At 47.7% G+C, this 25,955-nt stretch overlaps 5 protein-coding genes across 5 annotated transcripts; 2 read left to right on the forward strand and 3 right to left on the reverse strand.

Annotated features, from left to right (window-relative positions):
• Positions 1-2,247: 2,247 nt before the first annotated feature.
• BC939DRAFT_447434 (uncharacterized protein) lies at positions 2,248-3,107 on the reverse strand. The gene is made up of 2 exons (XM_051555092.1): positions 2,523-3,107; positions 2,248-2,387 (listed from the first exon to the last, which is right to left on the reverse strand). The coding sequence occupies exons 1-2, from the start codon at positions 3,072-3,074 to the stop codon at positions 2,358-2,360; spliced, it is 582 nt and encodes a 193-aa protein (XP_051413501.1). The 5' UTR covers positions 3,075-3,107; the 3' UTR covers positions 2,248-2,357.
• Positions 3,108-7,073: 3,966 nt separating this feature from the next.
• Positions 7,074-7,837, reverse strand: BC939DRAFT_475948 (uncharacterized protein; the record flags this gene model as incomplete). The annotated part of the gene is made up of 2 exons (XM_051558550.1): positions 7,074-7,113; positions 7,149-7,837. The coding sequence occupies 2 exons, from the start codon at positions 7,835-7,837 to the stop codon at positions 7,074-7,076; spliced, it is 729 nt and encodes a 242-aa protein (XP_051413502.1).
• Positions 7,838-14,245: 6,408 nt separating this feature from the next.
• Positions 14,246-15,227, forward strand: BC939DRAFT_118239 (uncharacterized protein). Its single transcript, XM_051549977.1, has 4 exons — positions 14,246-14,520; positions 14,608-14,747; positions 14,841-15,010; positions 15,196-15,227. Exons 1-3 carry the CDS (start codon positions 14,364-14,366, stop codon positions 14,997-14,999), a joined length of 456 nt encoding a protein of 151 aa, XP_051413503.1. The 5' UTR covers positions 14,246-14,363; the 3' UTR covers positions 15,000-15,010; positions 15,196-15,227.
• A 1,833-nt stretch (positions 15,228-17,060) lies between these two features.
• On the reverse strand, positions 17,061-19,130 carry BC939DRAFT_491910 (uncharacterized protein). The gene is made up of 2 exons (XM_051559507.1): positions 17,982-19,130; positions 17,061-17,882 (listed from the first exon to the last, which is right to left on the reverse strand). Exons 1-2 carry the CDS (start codon positions 18,912-18,914, stop codon positions 17,223-17,225), a joined length of 1,593 nt encoding a protein of 530 aa, XP_051413504.1. The 5' UTR covers positions 18,915-19,130; the 3' UTR covers positions 17,061-17,222.
• A 3,578-nt stretch (positions 19,131-22,708) lies between these two features.
• Positions 22,709-25,893, forward strand: BC939DRAFT_475951 (uncharacterized protein; the record flags this gene model as incomplete). Its single annotated transcript, XM_051558551.1, has 2 exons — positions 22,709-24,374; positions 24,464-25,893. The coding sequence occupies 2 exons, from the start codon at positions 22,709-22,711 to the stop codon at positions 25,891-25,893; spliced, it is 3,096 nt and encodes a 1,031-aa protein (XP_051413505.1).
• Between the last annotated feature and the right edge of the window lie 62 nt (positions 25,894-25,955).

Genomic DNA, 25,955 nt, shown 5'->3' on the forward strand with positions numbered 1-25,955 from the left:
AACGATAAACAAAGAACGACGTGGTAAGGCGAAAGGAGTGTCTGTGCAAGACAACTTACTGCCTTCTTCTGCCCTTCCTTATCTTTTTTCTCTGGCGGAACAAAAGACATCCTGAAGCTAAACAGTAACCACATCGATTGCCTCGGCCACACACCGCCACCTTACGTCTCTGTGCCTCCACCTTGGATGCCTTTCAGCCTCGTGCTATTGGTCCTTGTGAAAGACTATATGTGTTCCAAACTTTGCACCAGATGGTTTTATCGAGGGCAGCAAATCATGCTTGTCGGTTTGAACACGTCCCACAGAAATGAGGAGGCTCAGGATCAAGCAATTGAAAGAGGGGCACAGGACGTCCTTGTCTCCTTGCCGAATTAGCGCGACTCCCTTTTTTCGGTACCTCAAATATCTATCACAAAATCCTTGTTCCCATGACCCCCCTGTTACCATCCTACATAAAAATACATGCCGCTATGTAGGTCGTTATTCGGAATACCTGCAGTAGCCATTCAAAAACAGAACTACGTAGCGCCCGTGAATTAGACCTTTTGCCCATTTCGTTAGGCATAAGCAATTGACAGCGCCTGTCCTACATTCCTGGACGCAAGGCGATGTATTGCATAAACCCATACGCGAAAGAATGCCCTTTACTACCTGGATGTTTGCCAGGCACTGGCCTGGCAAGGCAGAGCGAACCGTAGAGATAATCCTAGTCAAGCACGCGTATTTATTCACGAAACTCAACAGATAGATCTAGACACTTTACAATGAGCTTGTAGTGTATGGGTATGGAAGGTTCGATATAATGGTCCTGGTCAAGGTAATATTGTACCATCCGCTTAGATATCATTGGAAACATTCTCTCCAACTTCCGACGCAATTTACACTCTTGAACAAAACTCTCATCAGTCGGCCATCCTAATTTCATACCGTCCAATCGCGACAAGTTGACCAATGTGAAAAACGGTTCGAAGCAGATTTGCAGAAATGCCCTATCGAGATCGTTCCAGGTCTTTCTGAGTAGTCCTACGCTGTCCTGCCAGGTAAACATTTTGAAAAAGTCCATTTGTGGGTCCGAGTAGATGGCTTTCCATGATTTGAACAAGAGAATATGGTAATGAGCCTTGAACGCCTTGGATAACCTGGCGCTCATAGGAGTCACTGAATAGAAGATCCCGAAGCATTTTACAACTTGGATATATTGCAGGCCAAGGTCAGTACATCCTAGAGAGTCATCCCAAGTCTCCCCATCTACAAGCAGTAGAACACGACGATCGAGAGAATCGTCAAACCTGGACAGCCACCGCACGTAAGATGAAGCAGGGATATCACATGTTCTATCATCAAGTGCTTTCTCGTTATAGCCATCGGCCTCGTATATGTTCGAATGCTGTCTGGCTGGAATCCGTTACAATAGAGACAATACATCTATTAGCTATATAGATCGCGCGTGCCAGTTTCTACCATGGTCAATGGCACAGCTAGATTTGCATATAGCCTTACCGATAAGAAGCGGCTCTCGCTTATCGGAACCATCAGCGTTACAGCACAGCAAAATACTTGCAATGGACATATCCAAGCCATCATTCGCATAGTGTGGGTTATGGACTCCCATCTCGCTGGATTGCGTAGGGTACATGAACAGATGCAAGACATCACACGAGTAGATGTCGTTCGGATTGTAGCCGTGGAGCATTGACCTCAGTCGCGTACGGTCCAGTGTAAAGCCTGCCGTAGGTTCACGGTGCGGAGAGAGCGTGATGCTGTGTCGCCTTTTGAATCCCTTGAGCCAGCCTGATGTGAACTGACAAGGCGGAAGTGGATTCGTGAGCATAGCCGATAGTGCCCTATGGATGTTTAGTGCTTGGGCTGTGATTTTCGTGTCTGTCACAGGGACGTGGTACTTGAGCATAGAATTGATCAGTCCCTTGAGGAGATTTTCCACGATGTAAAAAGGTGGTTCGGCCATGCGCTTCGTCGTCAGAGTAAGAGCAGCGCGCCTTTTACCATTTGCGAATGCTTGGACCGTCTCATTGTTCTTGAGGACGTCGTAAATGGTGGGGCGCTTGACCTTGGAGAGCTGACTGACTGCAGAGATGGATACGGATGGGTTCTGTTCGTGGAATTTGATGATGTCGAGTTTCAGCTGAACTGACAGGGCTGTCCTCGGACGCTTCGCCTCGCGATTTTCAGGGGTATTGTCAGGGGTCAGCTCGCTGGGCAATTCGATGGCGGCTCGTTTACGATCGCTCGCAGATGAATCGGATGGCCCCCATTCCTGAGACGATGACTCGGATGACTCCATCGCCTTCATAGACAAAAGTTCGCAGATGAGTAAAGGATTCTATTAGGTACCGTCATTAAATAGCCCTGAACAGAACAAACGCCAGGTACGATACCTGTAATGGCAAATTATCTCCAGTTTGTTGTCCCTGGACTTGCTGCCTCTTTTGCACCTGCTGGCCCCACTGTTGCTGATGCTGCTCATGATGCTCCTGCCTATACTGCTGTAATTGTTCCTGCAGCTGCCGGTCTTGCTCCAGCAGTTCTTTCGCCTGTTGCTGAATGCGCTCCCGTTGATTCAATAGACCCTGTAACTCCGGGGAGTACTGGCGCTGGTGCTGTAGCTGAGGCAGCTGCGAGGGACGTTCTTCAATTTCCTGAAGTAAGATATGCAGTTCTTGCGGCTGTGTAGCTGATTGCTGCTGTTGTTGTTGGTGTTGTGGTGGTGGTGGTGGTAGCTGTGGCGGTCGCTCCGGATACGACTGAATCTGTTGCAACGTGTTGGGATTGTCTGCGTGCGACGCACGGCTGGGCTCACACATGTCCAATAAAGCGCTAAGCGCGGTGCTGTAAAGCGCCTGGGGGGTTGCATCTGTGGACCCTCGAGCTGAGCTGCCTCTAAGGCCTTCAATTGAAGTCTCCGATAGAGGCAGAAGAAGTTCATATCCGTGGTGAAGGTGGTTTGAAGACGTGATACCGAGGTCGGACCGTGCGTCTTGAGTGTCAACCGCATAGGAGCTGCTGCGGCCATCTTGCTCTTGAAGATCCACCGGGGATAGCCATTGTAGGTTCATCCTTGTTGAAAGAAGGTAATTTGGTTCAGCGGGCTGAATAATTTGGCGAAGCTTGCCTGGTATTTATATGGATGAGCAGTAAGGAGGGACACAGGGGGGCAACCTTCTTTTAGTCGGATGGTTGATCCAGAGCAGGCCGCACTGTTGTTTTTTGTCGGATGGTTGATCCAGAGCAGGTCGCACTGTTGTTTTTTGTCGGATGGTTGATCCAAAACGGTTTGGTTCCTAGTCAATGCACATTCTTATGCCCAGCGTCATGGATTTTTCTTTGTCGGATGGTCGATCCTCCTTGAAACGACGGACGACTCGGAATAATCGCTCCTACGACTTACAGCTTACACGCATTGTCCGCACAATCTTAATTAATGTCAACCCGATCTCTGTCTTCATCTCACTCAAATGTTGACCCTATCTTGCGTGTCCTGGACATACCTATGTCCTCAAGTATAAAAGACAGCAGCGAGTCGCACTTGGTTTCCTCTCTCCTCATATAAAGCATACAAAACACACAAACCACACAAACCACTATCGCTCCACTCACCTGTCACTTCCACGATCTCAGGCGTCAGCGCTCAGCCTTTTCACAGACATGTCTCAAGCATCCCGCAATTTCCGCATAGTCTTCCAGACGCTGCCGCCGCCGCCACCACTACCGCCGCCAAATCCTGCGCAAAACCAAGATCAGATAACACCAGGACAGAACCAAGAACCGGACCCGGCAGTAGCTCAGATCAACCCGCCGCAAGTCCAGGACTTGGTATTTCTCGAGAACATAGTGTTGGATATATAGGATCCCGACTAGATACCATGATGGCTTTCATCCTGCTGGATAACTCTTGGTGTCGCCAACTCAACCCTTGTTTTAAAAATAAATAAAGCTAAAAAGCCAGCAAGTGAGTAGTAAACTGGCCGGTTGTACCTGAGACTGTTAACGTCCAATTGCCAACGATCTGACTGTCGTTGTAAAATAAAAGGCGATAATATGTTTACAAAGTCCTGAAAAGAGGATGTGTGTTGTGCGTGTGGACGTGTCATGTCCCTTTGGAGTAATAGATGGCGAAGTAGATCTGCTAAATGTCGTCGCGTTGAATTATAGCTGCAGACATCCCCTCAGTAGAACATGCACATGTTCACAATTGCAATATAAACCTCGAGACCCTACATCCAATTTCCCTTTTTATCCTTCACGAAGTACGCCACTAAACAGCATCCTTTCCTCCCACAGCCTACCACAATTCACTAAAACAACGGCTGCCTTTTCTCCGTTCGTAGACGAATATGAATCGCGCCTCCTTCAACTTTCGCCTCGCATCACACATGATGCACCAGCAGCAAAACTTGATTGAGCTCCAGGTACCAGACGCAGCACTACTGGACCAGGCATCCCATGCGATCATGGGCCACACAAACCAACCACAAATCCAGCCACAAATTCAACATCAAGCATCTTTGCAAGATCAACACCAGGTCCAGCTGCAGCCCGAAGGCTCGGTATATCTGGAGGACGCGATAATGGATGCTATGCATGGTCCAGCCTAGGCCCCACGGCATGTCCAACCTCAAGCCCCAAGTTCAAGTCGAACTTCGAGTCCAAATTTCCCAATCTATTTGGAGAACGAACGTAGGACATCCACTACGACCAATATATAAAGATACGTATCCTCGTCTGCTTTCTTTGTTGGATCAAGAGGATATATGGGTCTAGCAAGATCTGTGGCAATGTGTTCACCTGGCATCTCTGCGCGGATAGCCTGCATTGGATGATACCCTTTGCGTGTGATGTTAAATCGTTGACATGCTGTGCAACGTCTTATAAGGTCCAAACAATCATGGATAAGTCGAGGCCAAGTCTGTCTGTCAGCGTGAATGGCTTCCACCATTTTATGTGCTCCAGAGTGACCTTCGCCATGGGCTGCAGCGAGTACTGCTGACCTTTTGTCCTCAGGAACGATGTTGCGTGTTGCTCTTTCGTCTGAGTCTTGCATTATATGCATGTAGCATTGTAAAATATGCTCGGATTCTCTTTCAGGGACATGTGTTGTCGGCCATAATTCTGTTGGGAAAAGGCGAGAGAGGCGATTTGGAAGGATATTGAGAATACCCGGTCTGTAAATGATGTCAAAGTTGAACTGTAAAATCGTTTCTTGCCAGCCTGCCATGACAATTGGTACATTCTTTTGAGTAATCAAAAATGAGAGTGCGCGATGGTCCGTGTACAATGTAAATTTGCGACCTTTTAGATAGTGGCTGAATTTACAAAGTGCGAAGGCGATGCCTAACATCTCTTTTTTGGTAGCTGAGTACTTGCGTTCAGACGGCTTTAATGATCGCGCCATAAATGATATGTACGCAATATCATCCGGATGTTCCGAGCCGTTTGGCAATTGATACAGCACTGCCTCTATGCCAACGTTTGAGGCATCTGTGGCGACAAAGAACTCTTTGCTGAAATCTGGAAATACCAAGATCGGTGCTTGAGTCAAAAGCTTTTTGATCGAGTCAAAGCAATGTTTTTGCTGTTCGTTAAGCTTGAATGATGCCACGTTCCGCAGCGCATCTAGCGGTGCTGAAAGGGTGCTAAAGAGAGGCACATATTCTCTTAAATAGTTTACAAGTCCCAAAAAGCTTTGCATTTGGGTGCCAGTAATAGGGTATTCCACTTCCAAAATATTAGAAAGCTTATGCGGGTCAATGCGTTTGCCCTGAAGATCAACAATGTAACCGAGTAGGACTACTTGCGTCTTAAATAAATGACACTTTTCCTCATTGAGTATCAAACGTGCATCGGTCAATCGATCAATGACTTTTGTAACAAACCTTGCATGGTCTTTCCATGAAGGTGATGGGGTAGTTGTATCATCTAGATAAGGAGATAACTTGAAATCCTTAAGCAGTCGTGCCATCCCCCGTTGAAATAAACTAGGTAGATGTTTGAGTCCAAATGGAGCTCGTCGAAACATGTACTGTTGCCCGCGATGGGTGAAAACGGTCAATGGTTGATCATCTTCATGTATTGGTAAGCGATGATACGCATTGGAGAGATCCAATGTCGTAAAGACGGCATTTCCTGCCGCCGAATCGATGATATCAGGGATCAGTGGAATCGGGTAGTTGTCATCGGGTAGGAAACTGTTTAATAGACGTGTGTCTAAGCAAATTCGTACGCCTGTCTTGTTGCCTTGGGGGTCCTTTTTAGGTACGAGTGTCAAAGGATTATTATGTGGATTATTTGCAAGAGCAAGTGTGATGACTTTATCTTGAAGCCAGCGTTCGATTTAAGCATCAACTACTAGCATTTCTTGCTCTGCAAGGCGCCATTGTTTTCGATATACTACTGTGCCCTTGGGTACTGGTAGATAGACCTTCATCTCAGGTACAGGGCAGTAACTGTCCTTCGGAATGGCTACATTGGCTGCAAGTACTGGTTGAATTAAATTCAAGAATTGTTCCCTTGCCTCATGAAACTTTTTAGTTTGTTCAATGGGCGGTGTTGAAAGGGATACAACAGATGGAGGCTCGTCAGGAGTGTCCTGAATGTCACCTTTAAATTGAGATGCAGGATTTTGTAATCCCTGAATACTAATCCCAAAAAGGTGAAGAGTATCCATACCGATATGAAAATCGTGTGTTGGAAGGTTAAGGATCTCAAATGCAATTGGAACAGAATGTCCGTTACAATGCACAGTGATAAGATCGGTGCGTCCCAATCGAGGCACATTGTTGCCAGCATGTCCTGGACCAACGAGACCTTGTAATGGGTGTCTGGTCAGGTTATGTTTGATAACAACTGCTTCATTAATAAAACTGTGTGTGCATCCGGTGTCAAGTAAAGCATGAAATGGTACTTTGTCAAAGACTTTCGGTAGCTCAATACGATTATCAACTGGCGCTCATGGTTTCTGCTTTGATTTTCTTATGCGCTTCTGGTGTGAACAAATGTTCCGAGATGACCCTTTTTTGCTTTTGAGTCTGTGCGGAGCACGAGTGGTGCTCTGTTTATTATCCACATGGATAGCACAATTCCAAAAATGGGGGAAAGCTATATCATTATCTTTATTAAACGCTTGGTTTAACGCTTCCATATCAAGATCGCCTTCGAACGGGTCATCGCTCTGTAGGGTCGTCTCCATTCTCATAGCAAAATTCTTGGCCTTAATGGGCGAGGGTCTGGACTTCTCCAAGTTGATAGGGCAATGCTTGGGGTAATGCCGTTGGTTACAACTGGAACAAAGTGGAGTCTTGCATTGCTCCGTCGTATGGTTCGACAGATGCTTGCAATAGGCACATTTGAGCGTGGCAGAAAGCGCTGAAGCAACAGACTCAGTAGCCTCCGTCTTGACTCTCTTGAAGCCATAGGAGTTGCCTGTGTGGGCAAATGAGCGCCTGTTTGAACGGCTAAGGGCACCCTGTTGAGTACTGGGCAACCGTAAGGTATTCGAAGTAGCCTGAGAATTATTGTCCTCAGGCCCGGGACCTTTAAAGTAGTTAAGGCCCGCAATGAATTCGCGGACCGAATCCAAGTCCTCCTTCGGTGGCGAAATGTTCAAATGCTTCATGATCTGTCGTTGGTTACGCCAGATACGAAGAAAAGACAGTGTTGTCCAAGAGACGGTGGTGCTGAGGTTAGCAGCAGTTGCTGGAGTCTTGTCCGCAGTGCTAGTGTTCTTCACCACTCGTTCGATGCGCTTGCCATAGGCCTGATGGGATTCACCAGGCTTGCGCTTCATGACTAAGAGTGAACGCGACAATTCCAGCTCGGTCATCTGCGTGTCGTAGTGCCTAAGGAAAAGTTCTTTCGCATCTTTGCAAGTCAGGACCTTGGGCGGTTTGGCTTGAGACGCGTTGGAGACCAGGAGTTGATAGTCCTGAAAGAACTCCTTCTGCAGCGACGTATCCTTGATGGCCACGAACAATAACACGCGAGCATGTCAGGATCGTCTACGCGTTTGTAGCGCACTGTCAACCCTGTAATACAGTAAGATTCAAAACTGCTACAATGTTCTTACAAAATGTACTTCTCACCATCTCATGGACGATCCTTTCATTCAATCTCTTTCAAACTTCACACATTTATTGCCTCGGCATTATTAAAAATTACCGTAAACTTTCGAATCTATTGCTTAAGTAGTTGTTAAGTAATTATCCTCGGCGTATGACGTACAGTGCCGTTCAAAACTGAGCCAATGTTTTGCAAATTTTTACTCTGAGAGCTGGTACTCACAAACAAGTGATTCGATTACCTTGGGACTTTGTAGGAATGTTCTTTGGCCATTGTAGAAGACGTTTATAAAAGATGAAGTCGTTACCAGTAGCCATTGTAAAGTTATAGTCGTCGGTAGAGGCCACGTGGTTGGCTCAGTTTTGAACCATACCCACAAAATTTCCATTTTTATTAAAAAACTCATCTTTTTCAGTACTTGGTGTGCTTTCCCTTAGCCCTATGAAGGGCACAAAGCCGTCTGGGCATGCTGCTGATAAGGTTTTGGCAGTACTCCTTAGGAATGTTGTACCATTCCTTCGAGATGCGCTCCCATAGCTCTTTGCAACTTTTCGGCGGTTCCCGGTACTTTGCCAGCTGTTTCTTGAGGTACGCCCACATATTCTCGATCGGATTGAGGTCGGGCGACTGTGCCGGCCAGAACAGCAAGCGTCGGTCCTCCTCAGTCAGATTGGCGGACTTGAGGTATTGCTTGGTGACCTTGGCGGTGTGCTTGGGATCGTTGTCGTGCTGGAAGATAAACCCGTCCTGTGCCATGCCCCATTCCTCCACAGACATCTTCAAATCCTCTTGCAGAATCTGGATATACAGCTGGGAGTCCAAAGTGTCGTCAATCATCGCGATATATCCAGGCCCGTGCCATGAGAAACAGGACCACACCTTGACGTTCCCTCCACCAAACTTGACGGTGCCTTCCACAGTTCGGCCCGTTACTGCCCCTGGCGCGTCATCCCACACCCATTGCATGCCGTCCGAGCAAATCCGGTTGATTTTGGAATCGTCGGAGAACACCACTTCGGCCCAGTCGTCGACGGTCCACTCCTTGTACTTGTGCATGAAAGTAATTCGCCCTCTTATGTGCTTTCTGGTGAGCTTTGGCTTCCTGACCTTCTTTTTGGCAATCAATCCAGCTTCACTCAGACGTCGTCGAACTGTCGTAACGGAAACAGGCTCCGGAAGAATAGCATTTGCTCGATTCTTGGCGTCGACAGCGCTCCGGAAAATTCCTCTCTTCAGGTTTAGCTTGAGAAACTCGATAGTTTCCTTACCAATCTTTCTTGGACGGCCTCCCTTGCTGATCGGCATCTTTTCCTTATTGGCGGAATAGATCCTTGCGACTGCTCTTTGCGAAATATCGAGTCGACGAGCGGTTTCCTGAGTCGAAACATTATCCATCATCAGGCTTATAGCTTCCTTGAGCTTGAGTGGAGGGATCGGCCTCATTTTTGGCAGAATGATGTACCGTGGAAAGGTGTAACTATTTGCAAAAGAAAACGATCCATTGTTTATGTAAAAATATTTATAACACTACGTTTAGTATTTTTTTACGGGTATGGTTCAAAACTGAGCCAATGATGTGGCCTCTACCAACGACTATAACTTTATAACGGTTGCTGGTACCGACTTCATCTTTTATAAAGGACTTCTACAATGGCCAAAGAACATTTTTACAAAGTCTCAAGGTAATCCGATCGCTAGTTTGTGAGTATCAGCTCTCCAAGTAAAAATTTGCAAAACATTGGCTCAGTTTTGAACGGCACTGTATCATTGTAGCAGTTTTGAACCTTGGACGCCAAAAATCAAGAACGCGCTCTTTTTATTGGATTGCAAGCTGGATTAGTACTTTGTATGCTTGCCTTTCGCTCTATGCACCGCTCGGAGTCGTCTAGGCATGCTTCTGATCAGCTGGCGGCAGTATTCAACCGGAATCTTGTACCATTCTACCGAGATGCGCTGCCACAGTTCTTCATAGGTGTTTGGTACTTGCCAAGCTGAATTTTGAGATATGCCCACATGTGCTCAATGGGATTGAGATCAGGAGACTATGCAGGCCAGTAGAGAAGTCTTCCTTCCACCTCTGTGATGTTGGCTTCCTTCAGAAAGGCCTTTGTGACCTTGGCCGTATGCTTGGGATCGTTGTCACGCTGGAAGGTAAACTCGTCCTTCGCCATGCCCACTCCTCCACAGACATCTGCAAATACTCTTTCAAGATCTGGATATACCATTGCGAGTCCAAAGTCTCATCAATTCGAGCAATACACTAACTCCGGGAATTGAGTAAATGTTTTCCGATTTTTCATTCTTCTTATCAGAATAATTTATATGATGGACCCTCCTTTGTGAAATTCAACCATGTTGTAGTGCTGCCTCCAAAGCGTCAAGCATAGTTCATTTGAACTGCCTACTACATTACTAAAGAAGGTACGAATAAATGTTTGATACCATGTCATTTACTCAATTTCCGGCACCTAGTGTTTTTATTTCGTACTCGGATCTTTCCCACCAAGTCCCTACCAAGTCATTATTCTCAGTAGCCAGTGTGACCTCCATTAGCATTCTTCAGCGCCTCAATCCTTCGCGGCATGCTCTCAATTAGGGTCTGGCAGACTGAAGCCGGAATATTGTTCCATTCGACTTGCAATCGTTCCCACAATTCGATCATTCCCTCAGGAGGCTTAGGATAGTTGGCTAGTTGCCTCTCGAGATGCTCCCAGAGGTGCTCTATCGGATTCATATCTGGAGAGCGTGCGGGCCAAAAGAGCAAGTTGTAGTTCTTTTTCTCGAAAAATCTCCTTGATACTCCCGCGGTATGCTTGGAGTCATTATCCTGCTGGAAAATCATATCCTGTGGCCGGATCCCATACCACTCTTGCGTCAATGGAACACACTCCTCAAGGATCTCGACATACAACTCAGCATCCATTGTCCCATGGATTTGAGAGATGAAGCCTGGTCCGTCATACGTCATGCAACCCCACATAAAAAGATGACCTCCTCCGTACTTGAGCGTCTCGTCAACGAGCCGGTCCTGGTCGCCGATTTTTGTGTTCTTCCAAACCCAGACCTTCCCATCGGACCCGTATCGGTTGATCCTGGTTTCATCTGTCCATAGAACCCGTTTCCAGTCATCGATAGTCCAATGCTCATACATGCGGACAAAATCCATACGTTCCCTGCGATGATTGGCGGTCAGTTTGGGGCGCTTGACCTTTCGCATTGCCGTCAGTCCCTCCTCCCTGAAGATCTCTCTGACCCTGTTGGTAGAGATGTTGATGCCCAGTTGCTCAGAGAGATGCTTCTGCGCATCAACGGCCGTTTTAAGATCGCCGTTTGTGATACGTCGTACGATTGCGCGTCGAGTGGTTGGGGATACCTGGCTTCGACGGCCGGCTTTGGCTGGAGGAATGCTCTGTTTGACTGTTTGCGCAATTTGGGACACTTTGGACTAAGAAACAGAGTACTTCCAAGCAATCTGTCTTGTGGTCATACCTGTAAGACTTGTGGGTGAGCGAGGAACAACGAGGTGAAAACGAGGGAGACGAGCGAACAAGGTAAGTGAATAAGACGACTATGTAAAGATAATAGTTTATTGACTAGACTGTTGTGAGTATATGAACTGGGGTTCAACTACATAGTCTGTCCTTCCTTATATACATCAGACGAATAAAGGACCTGATTAGTAATCCATGGTTCTAGACGTTTCGGTGTTGCCTTTGCTCATCTTTACATCATGGAGCTTTCTGTGATGAGGGCGACGTTGATCCAATCTTAGACGCGTCTAGCGTCACATGACAATACCAATCAGAGCTAAACTCTGACAAATGGTAAGGGATGAAATAAACATAGTTGCTATGATGGTGGGAAGAAGAACTACCGCTTTATTATATGGTGATGATAGTATTTATACTGCTATGCAGATCATGTGCCTAACAGTTGCAGGATGACACGGATGGCGAGGGAGGTATTAGGATATTAGACGGGTGACAGTGCATAATCTAGACTTCAATATTCCCGCCGGATATCTTGATTCTTCCCTACCAACCCGTAAATCGCCTACTAAAGCTAAAAATTCTCATAAAGGTATCAAATACGTCACCGAAGTCCGATGCGCGGATGTCCTTACGTTTTTTTTCATTAATCCTTTTTCATCATTCTCTTCCATCATTTCCACAGCAACCCATCCTCACTCCCACGCCCTTTTCATCACACCAGCTTGTATCTCTACCCCACGTTCTTTTCGTCACACTATCACGCTCTTTGTCGCCCTTCTTTTTTCCTTCCTAACCATTCTCCCCCTCTTTTCTTACTGTCCTTTATTCTCTCCATCGGCGTTCTCGTCCTCGTCTCTCTTCTATTTACAATTGTATTTTTGTTGATCGCCACGCCTTTTGTTCAATTCCTCTGTTCTCTTTGGTTTTTTTCATCCTTTCCCTTTCTACTTTTCTTACTCACCACACGTACACATACTCTCCCTCTCTCTCTCTCTCTCTCTCTCGACATCCTTTCTGACGCAGAGTCGGTATAAACAAGGCAAGTTTTTCTCTCACTCTTCTATTCTACTGTTCAGACCCTACATCCAAACTTTGCTTCGACCATGAGGAATACAGTCTCAGCCCACACTGAAGCCCTACGCCATGAGTGGCCCCGCTTCCTTCGTTCCAGCAGATACACTTCTAGGCTCTGCTAAATGGGGGAGCGATTGCAACGTTGTTGGCCACTTGTCTTAAACGATTTGAAGCTGTGAGTCTAATTGTCATTCTATGATTGATCCTTGTGTATATCTCCATGTTAGCAAATGTTCTCGAAGGAACAGTTGCGCTGGGCCAAGGTCAAAGTCTCTGGCGAGAAACATGTCACGTTTATAAACTTTGTCACAGAGTTCAAACTGACCAACAGACTATTGGCGACAGATACCTATGCGGCCCTCATCGGCTCAGAAGAAATACGAGAACGCAGACGAGAGAAGTTGCAGGAATCTTTCAATGTATTCCAAGCGCACCATGCGGATACATTTTGGTCTGAAAGACGCCTTGAAGTTAGTTCGGAAATCACCGCGAATGGCGCAGCATTGGATTTACAAGCAGCAGCAGCAGCCCAGTCACGGAAAGGGTATTCTAAACTATCATCGAGGAGTACTAGTGAGTGCCTTTATCGTCTTACGTTAAGTGAGTGTCACTTTTATGTCTATTATCCTATATTTGTACCAGTGTGTATTAATCATGGGTTGTGTATCCATCAACATTATCATGGTTTGATATTCACGAAAATACCAGTATCTACCCTAGGTGCGCAATTTGACTCGGACGTCCCGACTGACAGTATGAAGCAAGATGGAGATAAAAAAGGTGTCAATCCGCCGAATCGAACAAAAAGCGACAGCCTACTGTGTTGCTAGGAACCTTAGAGGATCAAGAGCTGCCTCAACAAAAAAGAATCGCCGGCAGCAGGAGCAGCATCAGGAGGAGAATTAGGACCTGTCAATTCAATGTTTCTTTGACTCTACTACCATCATCCTCTCGGACCTGAAGATTCAGGGTATCGACATTGGAACGCCGTTCATGCAACTGCAAAAGGATGCTGCCACCATTGTTAATGATTCAAGGATAACGCTGACGCTCGACCTTCTGCCTTTCTTTTTGTAAGTTCTGTTATTTGAATGTGGGCATCGCAACTGTAATATCGATATTATATTAACCTGTGACTGCAACTCTTCCTGTATACAAATAGGGCTGCCAACTACGTTTGGGATGCGAGCCACAGATTACCGGGCATATCAAGTACAGACCATGATGCTCTTCAAGAAGCATTGCGTATTCCTGTCATTCGCCTGTCAGACCATCTGGTGTTGTTCTGTCGATCTCTGGAGCGCGATATTTTGTCTTTGGGTTATATCAAGTCGCGCGACACGGCATCTAGAGACCACGATATTATGCTAGGACTATTTCAGCAAGCGTGAGTGATCCATGTCGATTTTTTTTTGGACAAGACGGAACATGTGCCGCTCAAATGTATCGCTCAAATGTACTTTTTTAATTTGTTTTTTCTCAATTATTATTGTGTTTAAATGTAGGAGCCTAAAGCTTCCCAGGAAGTTCTTGTCGTTCAAGCATCTTAAAAACGAGGACACTCACGCGCACTCCGCCCTCGACGCTCTGTTGACGTCCATATTCCCCGCGAACAACTACCGATATGATCTTCATTGAGCAAATCGACCATCGGCGGGGTCTAGTGATCGCAAGAACGGGGATGCGCATAAGCCGGATGCAACGGTGCTCAAGGATGGCTTCGAGATGGGCTATTTGGAGATAAAGCCGCCGAAGGAAGAACGTCACCAGCGACTATATCTGGAAGATATCTGGGCGCTTTTAGGATTGGCTAAGGATAACATTGATTTTCATTTCAGATGCCATCGAATCATCACTACTATTCCATGTGTGTTGGTGTTCGGTAAGTAGATTGCTGGTGATAATAGGGTTGGTTTGGTCATGCGAACTTTAGTTGCTTACTTTGGGACTTCATTTGGACCAACATTAGGTTTTCAGATGACATTATACCAGCTCTCCTTCCAAGATGGTATCTATGTGTGGCTAGACGTCCACACCGCTTACTTGCCGAAGGACCAATATGACATCGGCAACATTGTGTCCTGTGTTGAGTTGCTCAATGCTTTCAAGGTAATTAATATCCGATGTGTTACCTGATAACTCTGGATCCCCATGTACTGGTCGCGTAGTATGTCGCTGATTAGTGTTTGACTATACACTTAGGCCATACTGGATGAAGCTGAAACAGAACGGTATACTCGAACGCCACCTAGGCATGCAAAGGACGACAAAAAACTTCCAGAATTGTATTGCCCACGGCCGACTAATCTTACCCCTTCCAAAAGACCGTTTTTCGGATCAGGAAAACGCATGTCTATGTAGATGCTTGGAAGGTAGGAATATACAGATCCTTCAAATGACATTCCGGTCATACAACTCATATTTCGAAAGTATCCTACTGTGTTTTCGTCGGAGACATGTTTGACGCTCTTGTCAAGCTTCTCTTTCCACTCATTCCCTTGCACTTTCTTGCTTCGATGATTCGCAAAATAAACACTCTAACATTTACTATGCACAGACGCTTATGACAATGAATGGAATAGAAATGGGAGAGCAGAAGTCCTTCGATTTTGTAAATTCGTAGAACTATATTTAGATGCAGTTCACAAGAACAATATCAGATAGACCCACCGATTCTCCGTCGGTGAAAGCACTAGCCAAATCCCCCCCCCCCCCCGTTAATGTCCAGTGGTGCAAGGAAGGTGTGAGATAGATCAAAGCAAAGATAATAAAATCGAGGAGTGTGCGAGGAATTGTGGCCAAACAGAATGAAGTGTAAGTGTGGATGCAGGAAGAACGGATAGGATAAAATGAGGGTAGTAAAACAGAAAATAGCTTTATTGTTAGCCGAGGGATGTAAAGTGCAAAATGAGCAGTAATTAAATGTTACGACGAAAGCAGGATATGACATAAACAACAGTCTAGAATATGACTGTAAAAGAACAGAATGCCAGAAAAGGGTAAGAAGGCACGAAGGCAGAGAGTAGATAGGCAAAGGTAGAGGTAGAAGCACCATACCTTGCACAACCCCCTTAAGTTATCCAGCAGATGAACAAACAGTGGCGACGCGCCCACGACATCGAAGGATCAAAAAGCAACGTCGCTATGAACGCTTGGCTGCCACAAGCCAGTTATCCCTGGGTGGGGATTGCGCTTGCACCATTCTATGGACTTCCTAATTAAAAGCCCACCTATCAAACTTTAATTTGCCTTCACAATCATGGTGGCGAATCCTACCTGCATTGAAATTCATTAACCTGCATCTCCTGGCCCTTCGCAATGACGAGTGCTTTTCCCAACCGTGCAGTATCCACAATACGCCGACCCGACCCCAAGTACCTTTCCGAGCTCTTCCCAGAATCTTCTCATAAGCTGTCTGGTCGTGTGGTGTTTTAAGATTCCAGCATCTGTAAAGCCGTACTCGAAATCGCGATATTACGAAGTAGTAAGCGAGGGTCGAGGTTCAGGGAAGAGGATCTGGCTAGACCAACGGCAATGAATATGTCTCACTGGATCAGCTGTAGCTGATGATGTTAATGGCACTGGTTCTGTCGGTAGTGTTGGCTCTGAGTCCGTCGACACTGTCGGCGCTGACGTGAGATGGGTGTCCGGTAGCAATATTTAGCACCAATTCTTAGATACACACGTCAAATTAAAAAATAAAAACAAAATCGTAACACTTGATTTTCGCATGTGCACCTATAACTAGGAAGGGAGAAAGCGAGTTCCAGAAGATGACACGCTTACACACGGGATGCTTGTTCAGAAGGATCCAGAGATCACAATGTTGAGCGTAGCAGCGTTAATCTTGAGTACGGCCTGGTTAGGTCGTGGGCACAGATCATGGATGACGGATTTGCTTAATATTGTGCTATTGGACCTTCGAGGCCGTTTTTCCTCGAGGACAATGGGTGTATCCATGACTTGGTCTTCTTGAATTCGAATGTTCAGTAATAAGAGATATTAGAGTTGTTTGTTGAACTGAACTGTGAGGGAAGAGGCACCTTTTTCATATTCATTTATTGTCGACTCCAGGAATCAGCTGCGCCCGAATGCAGCAGCTATACACTCCATCTGGATAGACTGATCGGATACAAGGAGGTTTCTCGTACGTCAAAAAATAGGGTATTAGGGTACAAAAGACGCGTCGAAACAAAGTAGATCGTTCAATTGTGTAGACCCTGGATTATCGAACCTTAACCAAAATGCACTCTTCGATCTTCTTTCTTTCGAGCGCGGTCTATTGCTTATTTGGTCCAATTGGATATTATTCCTGCAGCTACTTCAGCGCCAGAGTGCCTTTTAAAGGAAGTACGGCGAAGATTAGTGTGTCTGGACCGAAATATCCGAATATGGATCGGGATAAAAGTGCTGACAGGTTTTGGCGATGATAATTATACTATTATTATTATTATTAGGCTGGATATGCTGTATGCTATGCAAGGGTAGGTATATATCTACAAAAATAAAAGGCCGGAAAAGCCGACCCCTGTTTGCTTTCCGAAATAGAGTATCATGGGGGGGGGGGGGGGAGCTTTTTTTCTTTTACACTTGAGGTGGAACGCTGGCGGTGCGACGCATTTTCTCGCGTCTCAGACGGATCTCCGAGCGAGCCATGGCCATGGTGATGAGACCGGGGATGAGGATCCAGGCCAGAATGACCAACCAATTGATCCACATTTGCTCCCTCAGACTTCCAAAGTAAATGGCCTTCAAGCCCTTGACGGCATAGGTGAAGGGGAAAACAGTGCCGACGCGGAAGAATCCAGGCATCAGAACCCAATCCAAAATACCACCCGAGGATGTGAACATGAGAATCATGAACATGGTTGCGGGGACTTGGAAGCCATCGACGGTTAAAAGGTGCGAGAGCAAGAAAAGAGTCGAGATGAAGGACATGCCGACGAACCAGATAAACGCAAAGGCAATACCAGCGTTGAAGTGTGAAGACATCTGGTGGCCGTCCAAAACCTGAGGAACCATCCAGATGAAGATGGTATGAACGAGGGAAAACATCAGTGCGACAGTGTTACGTGCCAAGACAATGCGGAGGGCGGGAAACTTGGGGATCTGGGCAGTCTTCTTGTCGGCGCTGATGTTTTCTTCGGAGCCAAAGGTCAAGACTCCAACGGTCTCGATGGTGTTGGGGAGATACTTGCAGATACTGTAGACTGCAAGCATAGATCCAATGTAGAGGACAATGAACTGTGGGCACAGAGATAAAATGAGAGCGATAGTTAGCGTGTGCTCTGATTTAAACACGATGATGTTGCTTTAGGGGAGAAACGAGGATAAAGTACTTACAACGACGTAGGTGGCAAAGTTCTGGCCATAGATCAGGACGGGGTTCATGATTGTCTCAGTCAAGTGGATTGCCTGGACCCAGAGGACCGGATGCATATTTTGGAGCAAGGTCTGGTTGGCGGGCGATGTGAGAAGACTCTTCTCAAACCCCTTGGTCAACACATCGAGAGACTTGGATATGTACTTTTCGATGATCGAGTGCGTGCCGTAGGCGCGTCCTTGGTCAAAAACGTACTCGATATCAACGACCTTCAATGAATCCGTGGTGGCAGGACCAGCGGTGGTGGAAGGGGCATAGGATAAAAAGTTGTTGGAAAAATTGGCGGGAATGTAGAGAAGGCCCCAGGACTTTCCTTTCTCGACATGATCGACCAAGGAGTCGCGATCCCAGCCAGGCTCCTGAGTCTTGTCGACCCAAGATACAACATGGCTGAGCTGGCCCTCGGGGTTCATGATCTGGCCCTCGATCATGGATCCAAGCGAAGAGTTGTGGGTGATGGTCTGGAACAATTGTGCGAGTTGAGGAGGTGTCTGGGAGTAGTCGAATCCAGCGTCGGCGTTGTAGAGGATGATCTCGACGTTCTTGACGCGAGTCACAGGCGACCAAAGAGCACCAATGTACAGCCAAATGTAGACGATCATGACGACGGAGGTCACCGCCAAGAGGATCCAAGCATTCTTCTTCAGCAGGTGGGGGAGGACAAAGAGCTGGGGGAAGGACTCGTGAAGGCTCTGTTTGAGAGGGTCACGGTCCTCAGATTCAGGGTTAGAGTTAGAGTTGGTGATGGAGGCAACAGTGGTGGTGCCGTTGGCCTGATGAACGGGCGCTGTAGAGGATGTCGAGGATCGGGAGCCATTGTCCTCTGTCTCGTCCTTCTTTCCGAGTGAGGTCATGTTGAATTGCTGTGGTGATGGCGCGTTGTGTGCGGACATAGTTTATCGAAGGCGTCACTGAGCAGGCGGCGGCGGTGGTGGTGGTGGTAGTGTTGGTCGTAGGTGTATAAGTATGCAAACGTTGGATGGCAACGAGGGTTGGGTGTGTGCAGCTTCGGTATGTGTTAGACGGACTTATGAGATGCAATTGTGTAAAGGTGAGATAAAGGTGAAGAGAGAAAGCGAGAAGTTGAGGTGGAGCTGGTTTTGGAGAAGTAGAGGACGTGGGAAAGAGTGGATCAAGGAGCTTTTTTATATAGTCTCGCCATATAGCCCATGCACTAAGCCGACGTACCTGCCCGGAAATAGACGGGCGGCCAGAACGGCGTGTCCAACAGAGAGATATGTCATAGACTAAATCTGAGAGGGAAAACATGGCAGCCGGGGTTGTTTACCAATAGCTGCGGTCTTTATTTCAAATAAGCATTCCTTCACCATAAATTTCATTTTTGAATAAAAAATGTATACTAATGTTGAACCCTAATTTATATTTGTGCCGGCGATCGAATGAAGCCGACCAGTCGCAAGAGCAGGCACACCATTATTAGGTTGGCCCTCGGTATCTCAAATGTCCCATTGCCGACACGGTGACCACTGCCTCGCTTTATCCTTTTCCAGGATCCGTTATTCATCCCATTCTATCCCATCCAACTTGCCAAACAGTGTTCCTAAACGGGAAGCCATCGCCCATACTAGCAATCATCCATCACCCATCGAACGCGGCAGCAGCTATTTCGTTCATTTTTGGCTTATCGAGATCACCAGCGCATTGCTAAACCAGCGATTGGCTGTGCACAAGCACGCCTGTTGATTTCACATCACAACCTACATTTGGAAACACACGGTCTACCGTCCTCGCTCTCTCGTGCTAAACATGAGCGCTGGATGTTGTTGACAACACTCTTTTCAGTGATGCTCCGCCATTATTCCACGCACTCTTTCTCATTTTTCATTCTAGCTGATCTGCACTTTTAGATTATGAGCAACACGCATGTCTCGAATTAGATACAATCACTCTAACGGGCGCGTATACAAAGCAGGCTATCGCCGTATATCTGGTCATTGACGCCATGCTCACCTATGACCCATGCACGGCATTAGCACGTTATGCATATTCTCGGAGAAATGAACGGAACCATGGTGACCCTCATGCCTCGCACTGCACTACCAACGTGATCTATAAAATTGAGCGGTTGTGCATGAGGGCAGAATGAGCTTCTATTTCAAATGGTACTTCCATTTTTGAAAAGTATTTGGGCAGGTTATGCAACGGGGCACTAGTGGCTCATTGATACCCCAGAGAAGGCACCATGTCCCCGCTGCTGGCAAAAAAAAAAAAAAAAAAAAAAAAGGTCTCATTGAACCCTTTTGACATTTCAAGAAGTCCCTGCTTATGAAGACCCAAGGATTGTTCTAGGTGAACGCGGCAAAGAATATACGCGAGGAATGTAATGACGATTCAGGGGAAGAGAAGGCTGATCGTTCATCCCCTCGAATAAAAAATGCTTATTTTTGCTCGGAGGCAATTAAGCCGAATGTCCATTTGCCCTTCCCCTTTTGGGCCGTGATTGCATTCTACGTACAACCACTGTGCGTGCTGTCGCACGTATTGTTCATGCCCCTGTTTCTAATTGCACAAAGACCAGAGCATAGCATTGTCACATGCCAGACTTCATAAAAAAAAGGGAGCCAGGAGGTTGGGCTAACGCTGATCGTCGGGGCTAGCAGGAGCTCTGCTGCTCTTGTTCTAAACTTACCAAAGCCAGCGCAAATTTACGGAGAGCAAGGGGGGTAATACTGAGCTTGAACATGTTTGATCCTTCGCGTCTTGTACAGGCAGCAGATGTATCAGCTTATGAAGTCGCGTCTTTGTGTCTTTGTGGGGTACAATTTTTTTTTTTTTTAGTGAGGACAAGCTAGGAGCCGTTGATCACTCTTCTGGATTATGGGACGTGTTGGGAATGCGGTGTACATTTCATCTTGGTCAGCAATCTGCATGGGAGCCATCGAGGTTAAATATGGTAGGGCGGTACAATTTTTTTTACTCCACGTACGGTATACTTTGACCATGCAACGATCGTCTTGTGCTCTTGGCACAACCATCACCACAAAGAGACACGACAAACATGTACCATACACAAGAACGGGAAATTCCTCCACGTCCACAATCTTCCAGTAATGGTCAAGCGCGGAACAACGTCCCTATAAACATTTATTGATGGCCAGAGTTGGTGTGGAGTTCTTCTCCACAGACACACTTTGAAGACTACCGTTTTCTGTAGTGAATCCAATCCATAATCCTAGCATAGCACACCATGACCAATGGTGTTGACACGCTGTAGGGTGATACACGTTGATTATATTCATCCGCTTGTTCAATCCGCGCCCAGGTGCATTTGCATATGACCATTGGTAAATCCTTTGCGCATGACGACAGGACCTGCAATGCCCATTGCAGTACGCCGAGTATCGTCTCATTTTTCCAAACTGTTCTTTGTGGAAGCAGAAGAGAAACGAGCACGACCATAGAACATGATGAGATGTTCTGTAAGGGTTAGCTCGGCACGTCATGCATTTCTTCCAGCGCTCGATCCCGCAGTCAGCAAGGGGTTGGGGTGTTGAGTAGCTAACCGTGCATGTATACCGCCTTTGTAGCGTTCTCTGTGTTTCTTCAAACACGTTTCTACGACGCTACAAGGTGGGTGGATAGCTGGGTGGATGGCTGGGTGGATGGGCTGGTTGAGAAGGATGGAAAAAGCTTCCAGCTGCAGCAGAATATGCAAGACAAACAAATGTACACAACAAGACACAAAAAAAGGGGATTCCCAGCAGTAAACAGCAAAGATAGGTTTTTTTTTGCTATGGATGTAGTCCTTACCCCAGCATGCTGCTTGCGATTCATGTGTAGCGCTGTAAAAAATAACATGGTTGGGGAAAACAATTTATTCAATTTATTACGCGATGCACGAAAGGGCCATGTTGAGCACGCATCGGAGGGTTGAGTGCGAAGAAGAGAGGATAGACTGAGGATTACAATATCATGGAGCATATGTTACAGCAAAAGAAATGAAGAGAGTGAGAGAGGGTCTATTTGGCATGAGCATTCACAGCAGGCAGTTGGCGGCAGGCCATTGGACGGGTTATGCCAGTGTGTAAATGCAAAGACATAGACGGACGAAGAACGAAGCTGGATGGGTTGCTGCATGGATGTATAGGGGGCAGGTGGGAGATGGGACAGTGGGTTCAAACAGTGTTTTTTTTGGGTTCGGGATAAGACACTTTCATATGTCTGTGCCCTTAGTTGGTATCCGCTCCGTTCCTCAGTCGATCGTGCTGCCCTCTTATAAACCCTTTCTCTATCTTTTTGATCCCCCTCTTTTCTACTTTATCCTCATCACTACCACCCATCAAAAGGCCGTACTGCACTGCAACTCGCTTCCCTGTTGTCCTTTTCCCTCTCCGTCTGACCCTCTTTGGAGGCAGCATCCTGCCTTTTGCTCCTTGTCTTTGCTCATCCTCTGCTGTCTGTTTGTTCCCTTTTCTCCAACATACAGTACATACAGTGTTCTTTCCTTTGAACAGCCAGTCTCTTTCAACCCACGACACTCATCGCTCCCTCCTTCCAGAATCGGCATCAGATTCATCTCTTCCCCATCCTTGATCTCTAGACCCCTCTCCCTTCCCCTTTTTGTGTGTTTGTGTTCTTCTTTCGGGTGTCTTTTGTATCACCCCATTTTTTTTTTTTTTTTGAAGTCGCACACTTCTTTATTTTCACACTAGTCTATTTTTTCACAATGGACCCGTTTTCGATTGTCAGGAACAACCTGCCCTCGCTCCCCCTCCTCCAGCGACGGTCCAGCAGTGCTGTCGTCAATGTAGTCGTCCAATCCAGTCCCACCCGTAAGCACGCTGGTGCCCAACCTGCACAGCCACCCAATCCACCCCATGCACCGACCACCCCCACCCCCACCAGTATCACGACAAAACCCATTGCTGCCAACCCCGTGGTTGTCACCAAACCACGCAGCAACCCTCAGGCGATCCTGCCAGAGCTGGAGAAGAACGACGAGGATATGTACCGTCGCTTCGCCAGCCGCCAAGCTGACGACGCGGATGATTCTGAGGAAGAGGAGGAGGAAGAGGAAGAAGACTCCAACAGCGACTCTGATCAAGTCAGTATCCACACCCTTCTCCTTGATCCAGTCAACCCTGCCACTCCTACCTCTGCCACTTTCACTCCCACAGGCCACAGCACTTCAAGTCGCAAGGCCCTTTTTCGGCACTCGTCTTTCCACACTGTCCAGGCCAGCGCTATTGCAGCCGATGCTATGCCACCAAGGGCGTCCATGGATAGTTACCTGGACCGCGCTCGCGTCATCAAGCCCTCTCCTGCAGACACTGTCCAGGCCACAACCATGGTTAGTCGTCCACGTCCCCCCCACCTGCGTCACATCCGCTCTTCCTCCACCCCTGCCTTTGTTGCACTTTCCTCGCCCCTTTTGAACCCCTCTCTTCCAGCATCCGAGGATGTCTCTGCCTCGGCCTCAGTCCTCAATATACCCGCCGTTACATCCGAGCCTGACCAGAAGCAAGAGCATGCGGAGGTACAGCAGAAGAAGCATGAGCACGTCGATAGCTCGAAGGCCTCTCAGCCTCAAGCCTTACTTCCTGGGTCTCGCACTTCGGCCTCGGCCAACGATCTGGCCATTGCTGCTGCTTTCGCTTTTGTCGAGGCACGCGCTGAGGCGGCTAGGGCAGCGATGATGACTCCGCCCATGACTCCCAAACTCACCGCAACACCTGTCGCACCATCTACCACGTCCTTCGCATCTGCGCCAACACCTGTGCCTGAAGAACCAAAGCCTGCACCTATTATTACACCAGTTGCTGCAGCACCATCACCGCCACCCAGCATCCTCACGCCTACATCGACCCCTTCCCCCACATCGATTGTACCAGCTCCTTCATCAACCACGACTCTACCACCCACGACCTCTTCGTTCCTTTCTTCATGGCATGGACGCTCTCGATCCATGATCTCAACTATCCCTCGTCCCTCACCCCTGATGTCCTTTCGCGCTGCGCGCTCAGTCGTCAGCTCTGTGACCTCGGTTGGCACGGGCCTGTTGCCATCGAAAGAACAATTGGGTGCCATCCCCGTTGCGGGTAGGATCTTGAATCACCCAGTGATGGACTCGACCCTATCCTACATTGCGACGAAGGCCTCGGAGAGAGGCATTTCCTTGGCGGCATTGACAGGCCATGACCCGAAGAAGATGATCTTGCCGGAAGATGTGCCCTACAGGCAATTGAATAAGAAGATGATCCAGCAAGCGATGACGCTCTCGGTTCTTGCGGTCCAAAAGGAGGAGCAGTCCAAGATGATTGACGATGAGGCAGCGGATGATGCCTTCGAGCTGTACCTGATGGCGGTTAACTCACTCTTGCATGCCTTGCCTTGTAAGTCTTTCTTTCCTTTGCTTCTCTAGGGCAGTTTAATATTTAGCTTTCACTCAACTAATCATTGTTGAAAAAATGTGTATCTCTAGTCGAGACATGCGATCCCTTGCGTCGCGAGGCATTCGAAACCCAGGTTCGGGACTTCTTGGAAGACCAGCTCGAGCGAAAGCCGGAGGGCTATCTCAGCGATGACGACGACACCATCAAGAGGCAGCGTCGCCGTCGTAGAAGACGCCATCGACACGTTCACGAGCAGGCCGCAACGCTGATCCAGCAACATACTGCAGCCATGGCCGATCCCCAGGCCCAGAACCCTCAGCCTCGCCAGCATACGCAGCAGCAGCGGAAGCAAAGACGGGAGCAGTATGCGAAACAGCAACAGGCCTTGAAGAAGCAGCAGTTGCAGTTGCAACAGCAGCAGGAGAAGGAGGCCAAATTGCGCAAGCAGCAGGAGAAGCGTGCAGGGTCGGCGCCACCGTCGCCGGCCTTGTCAGCTACCTCAACCAAGTCGACTAAGCTTGCACCTCCTCAGCATCAACATCACCATCACCACCATGGGTCGTTTTCTCGTCGTCGTCATCGCTCTCATCGCGACGTCAATGCTACTGTTCCTGAGAATGGGGCCGTCTGCCCAGCCGGTGGGCCCAATGCTAACGTGTCTGGAGGTATTGGCGACACGATTATCTCGACGGCGGTGCACTCTGCGATCCGACTGAAGCAGTCCCCGATCCCCGACGTTGTCAAATCATGTCTACGGACGTCAAAGACGATTTTTCATAAGGTCGACGAGCGGTTCCATCTACAGGACAAGGCATGGGAACTGTCGAAGCAGTCGATCGAGAAGGCCATCGAGCTCGATGAACAGTATGCGATCCACGAGGTCGTGACCGAGACCGTGTTTGCGACAATCACGGGCTTGGTCAGGGCCGGTATTGCGTACAAGGAGAGTCCAAGCTATACGGCGGTGAAGGCTGCAACTGCCGCGGCGACTGTGTCTGGTAGCGACGTTGCGGCCCTTGAGGCTGCGGAACGGTCGCACAACCCACAGGAGATCAAGCACCCGAAGAAGAAGGGGCATGGAAAGCCCATAGCCCCGGCGAAGGACGGGAAGCCAGCGATGACGACGACGAAGACCATGAAGGGTAGGAAGGCGCTCCCGACTGTCGTAGAGAGTAATACTGACTCGAGCTCAGGTGCGGATTCGGAGGACAGCGACTTCGATTCAGGCGAGTCGGACTCGGAGGCGACGGTTGCTCCATCCATCTCTTCGTCGTCGTCAACGATTTCGTGTGCATCATCCGAGGGTGAAGACGATACTACAGAGGAGCGAGATGAGGAGCTGATTGAGTTGAACCAGCAGACGTTGCGCTCTGTGAAAACGAAGGGCGGATATGGCTCGGACTCGAGGAAGACGTCGTTTTCGGCGGCGGCAGCGCCATATGCAGGTCAGATGCGCGAAAAGATCGACATGTTCATGGCACTCAAGGGAGCGGCCTCTTTGATTGTCGGCAATTTGTGAACAACAAATAACGAGAAAAAAAAGAAACCAAAAAAAAAACCAGAAAAACCGACAACAACAAC

Source organism: Gamsiella multidivaricata, assembly GCF_025024155.1.
Source record: "Gamsiella multidivaricata strain RSA 2152 chromosome Unknown BC939scaffold_23, whole genome shotgun sequence".
Lineage (NCBI taxonomy): Eukaryota > Fungi > Mortierellomycota > Mortierellomycetes > Mortierellales > Mortierellaceae > Gamsiella > Gamsiella multidivaricata.

What these genes read in the sequence shown, in the direction of transcription:
- BC939DRAFT_447434 (XM_051555092.1), bottom strand. Translation starts at nt 3,074, where the DNA reads ATGAACCTACAATGGCTATCCCCGGTGGATCTTCAAGAGCAAGATGGC. An exon ending in TGCTGGAGCAAGACCGGCAG is followed by an intron (nt 2,388 to 2,522) that starts CTGCAGGAACAA and finishes CAGGTATCGTAC; the next exon opens with CTGGCGTTTGTTCTGTTCAG.
- BC939DRAFT_118239 (XM_051549977.1), top strand. Translation starts at nt 14,364, where the DNA reads ATGGGCTATTTGGAGATAAAGCCGCCGAAGGAAGAACGTCACCAGCGA. An exon ending in TCCATGTGTGTTGGTGTTCG is followed by an intron (nt 14,521 to 14,607) that starts GTAAGTAGATTG and finishes GACCAACATTAG; the next exon opens with GTTTTCAGATGACATTATAC. An exon ending in AGTTGCTCAATGCTTTCAAG is followed by an intron (nt 14,748 to 14,840) that starts GTAATTAATATC and finishes CTATACACTTAG; the next exon opens with GCCATACTGGATGAAGCTGA.
- BC939DRAFT_491910 (XM_051559507.1), bottom strand. Translation starts at nt 18,914, where the DNA reads ATGTCCGCACACAACGCGCCATCACCACAGCAATTCAACATGACCTCA. An exon ending in ACTTTGCCACCTACGTCGTT is followed by an intron (nt 17,883 to 17,981) that starts GTAAGTACTTTA and finishes CTGTGCCCACAG; the next exon opens with TTCATTGTCCTCTACATTGG.